Genomic DNA, 7868 nt, shown 5'->3' with positions numbered 1-7868 from the left:
TTATTGTTGCATATAACCACCGGGCCCGGGCCCATACATTCGTTGTCTTTTCTCCGGCCGCTCGTCGCCCATGTTATCGGGCATTCGTTGGATGGGCGGCGTGCCGACCTGCGGAGGGAACCCGCCCCGATGCATACCCCCGGGTGTCAGGACCATCTGGGGCCCGCTGACGCCGCCACCGGCTGTCATGTATCCTCCGGCATCTAGGTTTGGTGACGCGTGAGCTAATTGTTGGCCAGGCGAGTGCCACGAGCCCGTTGTTGCTGGAGACTGGATTGGGGTTCCGGATTCGAACTTGACGGTACTCCCAGCCGTCGACATGGTTCCGGAAGGCATACCTGAATATGAGGGCGTCGAGCCCGAAGGCACTGGCACGGGGGCGACTCCATTGGGCTCCACGTCTGCGGCGGCAGGGTTCTTCAGCAGGTGTCGAAGATGCTGCTTCAGGATCCTGATCATCCCGTCCTTGGTAAAAGGTTTTGCAAGCACTCCATTCATTCCTGTCGCATTGTCAGATCAGTCTGCTTGGCCACAACAGAACGGGCAAGCGAGTGCTTACCCCAGCTGTAATAGCTCGATATGTCCTCTTGTCGGATATTGGACGTCATCGCAATGATGGGGACCTGGGAGTTCACAGCCCTGATATAAACCGTCGCCGAGATTCCATCGCAATTGGGCATGATGATGTCCATGAAGATGAGGTCGAACCGTTCGGGATCATTATTGATCTTATTGGATGCTTCCTCGCCGTCTCTCTGCGGGCATTGTCAGTTGCGATTCTTTTAATCTGTTGTCAAACCCGCGGTTTGGGGTAGGGGAATCGCTTACTGCTACCTCGACGGAGCACTCAACTTGGGACAAGAACTTGGAGCCTATCCGGGAGCAGGTTTTATCATCCTCGACGAGGAAGATTCGTGGTTTCTTGGGGCCCCACAACGACGTGTCCATTTCTTTGCCTGGCGGAGGTGTTATTTGTGCTGGTGGCTCTGAGGGACCGCTCTGATTAACAAAATAGGGAACGTGTTGAATATGATCTGGATGGAAGGGATCGATACCGACTGTCTGTCCCACGGGATACACCAGGTGCCGCGGGTCCTCGACGAAGGGGTTGTGCATCATGGCGGCCGGCATTGCTGCGGCGGCAGTAGCAGCGGAGCTGGGCTGAGGGTACATGGCAACCTGAGAGCTCGCGGAGTCCGGAGGCGTTTGTGTCTGCCAGGCCATGGATAATCGATGGAATGCGCGGTCTGCGACGGGGTCTGGCTCGATGCCAGTCATAAGCTCTCGCGCCCTGCGCAGCTCGGCGGAAGGCTCGTCGTTGCCATCTGGAAGAACGCCCAAGGTGCCGTTGTGGAAGTTGGCCGATGCCTGGCCGGAATGGTTCGAATGCGCCGAGTGCCGGCTGTTGCGCCTACGTTCATCGAGACTAGTAAGGTGGTTGAGCAGCTCATGATTGACCTGAGTTGTCATATTCAGGGTTTTCTTGAGGGATGTTATTTCATCTATCAGTACCTTGTTGGACTGGGCCAGAGTGAAGTAGTTCTCCTGCAGCTGCTGGACCTGATGCTGAGTCGCATTCAGGGTCTCGCTCAGGAGCGCGACTTGCTGGTTAGCTGGAAAAGCTTCCTCGGTAGGCTGCGCCTTTCTTGGTGCCGGCGCCTTTCGACGGATGTTGTCGAGGTTGTGCTTCTGATCCATGCGGAATTCAGGGTGCTTGAACTCCCAGGCCTGCAGTGACGATGTGAGCCAAGGAAATTCTTCCGGAACCACACAGGGCGGTGGCACCTACCTGTGGACCATATGGAGACTGGCCGTTCTCTTCGTTTTGTCTGACTTTATGGAAGTCATATTTGTTTAATTGGCGAACAAAGCTGGCAAAGTTGCTGTGCTTGAAGTGCTTCGGCAATATCGTTTTTGTAAACTTCTCGTTCTGCTCACCGCATCTTGCTTAGCATCCTGTCTACCACATATTAGGCGAATGTTGGGTCGTACCTCAAGGACAACGAAACTGTCTCCCTCATTTCCCCATCGAACCACCGATGCGTATTGGGGGTCTTCCAGCATCCTTTATTCCGGGTCAGCTCTGGCGCGTTGCGATATGGAAGGGGCAGGGCATACTTGTAGAGTTTGCGAACCTGTTGGCGATGTCAGCGCCGGAGCTTGCGGCTGGGTCTGCGATATGGAGCAGATGAGGGGTTGGAAGGGGACGGGGCTCTGGACTGGACTCACAAAGTCGCTGGAATTACTTCCTCCCGTCTGCGCAGCCATGTCACCTTCGGGCGGCATGTCGATGCCAGCGTAGGGGAGCCTCAGGTGTGTGAAATGTAGTAGCCCTTCTTTAAAGGCAGGTTGTCGAGATCCCGCCGACCCTGTCCCTTAGACCATAGCCCGGACAGACAAGACTGTTGAGTTCGGATGGCAATCGCCGGGGCCGGAGCGCGGGCGGTGGACCTGTGCAGTATGCGATGTGCGCGCGCGCGCGAGGTCAATTTGCGATATTCGGGGGTGATGAGCGTTGTTGTTGAGCCCGATTTCAGGTGGTGGTGGGTTGGGCGTACGTAATCGAAGGGGCCAGCCGCTGCAGCGGGGAAGTTGGCCGCGGACGTTTGGGCGGGATCGCGGGCGTTGTGACGGGCAGTGCGGGCGTGCGTTGCTTGTGTGAGCGAGCGAGCGAGTGGGCGGGCGTACGTGCGTGCGTCTTTATCGAGCAGGCGAGACAGAATGTCGAGGCACTCGTGGGCTGGATTCTAGAGGAGACCGGTTCGATTTTAGGTTGGGCCCAGTGGAACTGTCAGGAATGTGTCGACTGCTCGAGGCCAGAGAAGAGCTTTTTTTGGTGCCTCGTGCTGGAGAGGACGTGGTGGCAGAGGGGTCTAGCAGGCTATAATCTAACAGTATGGATACGAGAGACGCAACTCAATTTGTTAGGAGGGCTGGAAGGTGCAGGTGCAGGTGCGGATGCAGATGCAAAGAATTGGCAAGCCAAGGCAAGGTGAGACCCGAGGAGAGTGACTCTGCCCAGCGCGGCATGGTCCCAATGGGGATTTAGAGTAGGGCAGGGCGGACGCTGGTCGCTCGAATCGAATCGCAGAGCCAAATCAGACGAGGTCGGATAAAATCATACAGACCAAGCCAAGGGTAGGTAGGTCAGGTCCCCAAGTCAAAGTCAAGGTCAAGGAGAGGCGAGGAAGAGAAAGTGACGAACAAGGCCTGGTCAAGTCACTGCCCAGTTGCTTGTTGCTTTGGCACTTTGCTCCTCGCACTGCTTGCTTGGTTGCTTTGCTGGGTGGCTTGGTGCTGGGGTGCTTGGCTGCTGATTGGGAAGGGGGGAAGGGGGCCCGGGGTGGGAGAGATCAGGATCAGAATGGGATAGGGATTGGGGCTGATTGGCAGGCGGCCAAAGGAACCAGAGGCAGGAGCAGAGGCAGACTGTGTGTGGTACATCAATCACATCATACATGATGCAGTAGGAGCGAGGTACATGCAAAACGCTGCAAATTCCGCATGCCAAAGGAGGTAACCTACTGTCCCGGCTGCACGGCAGCCAACGCACCGTATCTTAAACCACCAGTCTACGGTCATTAGTCTTGTTGCCTCTTGCCTGCAGGCCAGGCAGGCCTGTCATTCTTGCCGCTGATGACTGCAGCAGCAGCCCACATGCCCACCCGCGAGCCCGCCCACTTCGTCATCCACCCAGTGGCACTCACAGACGACGACAGGGAAGAGCCCAGCATAGGGCCTCAAGGAAGGTGCCCGCCACCAGCGTGGAGGCAGGTGCACGCACAGCTGGTCGGGTAGCCGCGGAGAATGGGGCCCCCGACCCCAAGGGTACTAGTGCGAGACTGGTGGCTCGGGGGCTTGCCCGATGGGGTAGGTGCCTCATCAGCCCCGAAACTGCCCAAGAACTCAAAACAACCGCCAACGACTCGAGCAGGTCGAACGAGCATCAAACCGCTCAATGCCCTGGCCTCGAGCTGCAAGGGTGAAGGCTGGATTTGTTTCTATCTTTTATTTCTGGTGGTGAGATCACTGACTCTTGGGTCAGCCCGTGTGTGGGCATATGCAAGAGTGTTTTTGGACGACAGACAGACAGACACAGACCCGCAGACCCGCAGACACACAGCCAGAGACACACAGACGGAAGGCGGCAAGACGAGGAAAGAAGGCAGGGCCGCAGGAGAGAAAAAGGTCAGAGTCCGAGGAGTTGATGGAGGCGGTGGGGGTGGGTTAAAGGATCTTCTTACCTTGAACTTGGCTCATCGTCCCTCATTAGGGGGAGATTGACGACGATCACCAGATAGTGGCCTCCCGTCTTCCATCGCCCTCCTCCTTCTCCTCCTCTGCCTCCTGCTCTCCCCTTCTCCAGGCTCTTTGATCAATCTGCTGCCCGTCTGGGCTCCACTCTGTGCACCCTGCCCTGTTACGTAGCCAGCTCCGGTCCTGTTGGGACCAATTCGCTCATCGAGCATTGGCGATGCGTATTGTCTGGTTTGTCTGCGCTTTGTGCGGCCTCTCTCTGTCTCTCATTTCCCCCGTGGTCTCGGTTTCGCTATCTAGTCGTCCCCAGCAGCACCCGCCAGCCCGCACAGTATCTGGATGTTAGGTACGTAGACGCCAAAGGTTAGACGGTAGTACAGCACGCTGGACGGGTCTCAGCTGGACGGGATCCGAGCCGAGTAGTCGAGGCAGCCTTCCTGATCTCGTCACATTTCTGGCCAGTGGGCACTGTCAAATGACAGACTGGCATGGCTGACTGGCCCCTACAGCGTGCAGATTGCGGCCGCGGGAGCACCTCTGCTGTCCTCCGTGCCTAAGCTCCCACTGCATCCGAGACTGTACTGCCTCGGCGGTGTGTGTCCTTATTGGGCGTTCGTCACTGCCATTTGTGAACTCTAACCAAATACCGGGAATGCCCTCACCCTCCGCCAGGAAGTGGCATCACCCGTGCCCGGTTAATAAAGCGGTGGCATTTACCCCTACCGTGATTTCTTGCAGGAGCACCTGAGGACAAAGTGGCACGTGCGTGTTGGTGACTTTTGCGTGTGCGCACTCTCGCAGAGGGCGGCCCGCTCGCGCTGCCCTATCTAGACCCATCAGTCACCTCCTGACGCAGGTTTGTCCTGTCAGCCTTCCTCAGAAGTAGCAGCAGCAGCAGCAGCAGCAGCCGCGGGAGGGTCCCAAAACCTGTCACCTCGCCCAAACAGCCGGCGACAGCGATATGGCTGCCATCTTGTATGCTCCCCACGTTTTCCCCCTGGTGGTCTAGACCTGTCCATGGAAACACCCAAGGTCCCTGACTTGCAAAGCTTAAGCGAATCGCAGCCCGCCCAAGCGTGCCTTCCCGGCATGGGACCCGTTCGCCCTCCAGGTGGTCCAGAGGGATCTAGACCTAGAGATCTCTCACTGCCCTGGCGGTACTTGGGATGGCTGCTGCTGCCGCGCAAGGGCTCGTTTGAGCTCCCTTTCCCTAGCCTTCATTGCCTTGCTTGCCTTTGTTACCTTATTACCACCGCTACCCCCTTCCCGGAACGCTGAGCCTCTCGAGCCGGGCCTTGGTGGGCACCCTGCTTCCATTGACTTAAGCTTCTCATGCCCTGGACAAACATACGGTGAAGTCGCGCGCCCAGCAAGAGCCTCAGACACTCGTCCATGCGGTAGATCTTGGTTCGGAGACTTCAAATCTCCTTCGGGCCCGGGGCCACCGACAGAAGCTCATTTCCTTCCAGCAGGACACATGGCCCGCAGGGTTCATCCAGCGTATGATGTTCGTTGTCTCAGCCCGAGATTTCGCGGGCCTGCTTGCTTGCTTGCTTCCTGCCTGCCTGATGAGTCTGCTCTACAACGGTGGCACTGGCCAGGGAGGAACCGTCTTTCATACACTAATGACGACGATCTTCCTCTCAGTACTGTAATGCGCTGGATGGAGGGTTGGCTCGTGTGAAGCCAAGGTCGTATCCGCTCGTTCGACCCCAACCAGCAGTGACAGAGCTCGGGCTACTACCCGTCTCAGGGCCGCCTTTCTCTTTCTCTCTGGGTGCTGTCTGTGTGCTCTCAACGCCACACACGTCTCTAACGCCGTCCCTGAAGGGAAACTCGGAGCCTTCCGCTCCAAAGCCCGAGATAATTCGGGCAGCCCACTGACACATCCCGCGCGCGTTGACTTTCCGCCCTAGGAGCTGAAATCGCTCGGCCCGAGACACTATGTGCCGAGAGTTCCAATATGACAGACATACTGCAAGGACGATCCTGCTTGTCACAGCTTGCGTCGCCATGTTTACAATGCTATCTCTGCTGTGTGTAGCTCCGGGTTACGACAGGGCATCGACAGCTTCGTCGACAGGATTCGTGGCGGGCTTCAATGGCTAGCTTGTCAATCACCGCAAGGGGGGCGCATCCTGGATGCTCCATGTGACTGACTCTTCGTCCACCACTCGGCCACATTCCCACATATCACCATCAACGTTTAAGGTTTCGGAGTGGTGTTCGAAGGGAGCGTTTGTTGTGGGCGAGGCTCCCTGGTCACCATGAACCTACACGATAGCAGAGAATCACCGCCCAGGACCGCCCAGGACCGCCCAGGACGTACTGACTCCTGAATAGCAGCAACCTTGTTTGCCGAGGCAGTGAGCCCCCGCGATGCCCGAGAGGCCTCAAGTTCGGAGGAATCGTAGGAGCACCGTGGCAAGTGGCGGCCTAGGGGCTGAGCTCGGGTTCAGACAAAGACCACCGCGCACAAGCAACAAGCTCTAGGGCAAGGACTACCGCAGGCGAGCAACGGCACAATAGCGCCCACCAGGCGCGGCGGAGCTGAAACCAGAGCTCTCCAGCAGCTAGAAAGTAGCCCGCGTGCGGCTAAGACGCGGGCGGTGGATGTGGATGTGAAGGCCCCCATGGGCGCGCAAGCAAGCAAGCACAGGGGACTGGGTTCCCCGCTGGGCAGATACAACTTCACCACGCGTTCGCTTTTCATAATGGCTCCTATTAAATCCTGCGCCGGCCAGGTTCTCCAGAGCTGGGCCGCATAGATCGTGGAGGCGGGCAGGCCGCCCTGTTGGCCCGATTCGCCGCCGGCCGTCTCGGCGGGGGCCACGGGATCGTAGGCGAAGAGAGCCCGGCGCCTTGGTTTTCCTTCACGTCGAACCCAAGCTTCCTGCCGTGTCTGCCTATCGAGTAGATCACAAAACCTTGGAGCAATAAGTAGCTTGTGTTCTAGCTTCAGCATAATCGAAACAATGCGAGCTCAAACATCCTCAGATGTGCTAAAGGGCTATTCGTGGCCCATCTCGCAACCCAATGCCAGACGCCCGGGGGACTTGGCTGGGCACTCTGGTGATGGGTGGGTGAAGCGAAGCAGGGGAGGACGTTCCAAATTCTGGAAGCACCAGTGTGTTGAAAAAGAAAAGTCAAGGAACAAAAATAGAAGCATTAAACTCCAAAACAAAAGGTTGGATGCCAGCAGTGCGGTTCGAACGCACGCATCCTTTCGGATAGCAGAGTGTTAATTGCTTAAATCTGCCGCCTTAGACCACTTTTCGGGGTAGTGTGAGCGCGCGTATTTGGACGGTTTCAGGGAGTCTGAACAAAGTCTTACCTCGGCCATACTGGCAAATTCTGATTGGTCCAGAGTGGCTTTTTGGGCAGATTATATACCCAATTCAAGCAGTTGCTAACAGCATCCTGCCCCCTTCCCCATGGCCTAAGACCATGGGGAGCTGGGATTGCAGGGAGGAAGTTGCTTTCTTCCGCTGGGGAGGCTCCTTTATCTGTCTCTTCGGGGTTCCGTGTGCGCGCGCTGTGTTAACCACCTCCGGAGTGCACACAGTCCGTTGCTCTTTGTGCTCGAAGCAATTGAGACTGGGGAGATGAGC

The 7868-nt window shown here is 57.3% G+C and overlaps 1 protein-coding gene across 1 annotated transcript; it reads right to left on the bottom strand.

The window, feature by feature from the left end:
• On the bottom strand, positions 1-2286 carry INS49_013721 (uncharacterized protein; the record flags this gene model as incomplete). The annotated part of the gene is made up of 8 exons (XM_043174416.1): positions 1-203; positions 339-500; positions 560-755; positions 829-1728; positions 1790-1930; positions 1993-2065; positions 2119-2135; positions 2230-2286. 8 exons carry the CDS (start codon positions 2284-2286, stop codon positions 1-3), a joined length of 1749 nt encoding a protein of 582 aa, XP_043021361.1.
• Between the last annotated feature and the right edge of the window lie 5582 nt (positions 2287-7868).

Source organism: Diaporthe citri (genome assembly GCF_014595645.1).
Source record: "Diaporthe citri strain NFHF-8-4 chromosome Unknown scaffold_7, whole genome shotgun sequence".
Taxonomy (NCBI): Eukaryota; Fungi; Ascomycota; class Sordariomycetes; order Diaporthales; family Diaporthaceae; genus Diaporthe; species Diaporthe citri.
Note: the sequence above shows the minus strand (reverse complement) of the source record. Positions and strands in the feature narration are given on the sequence as shown.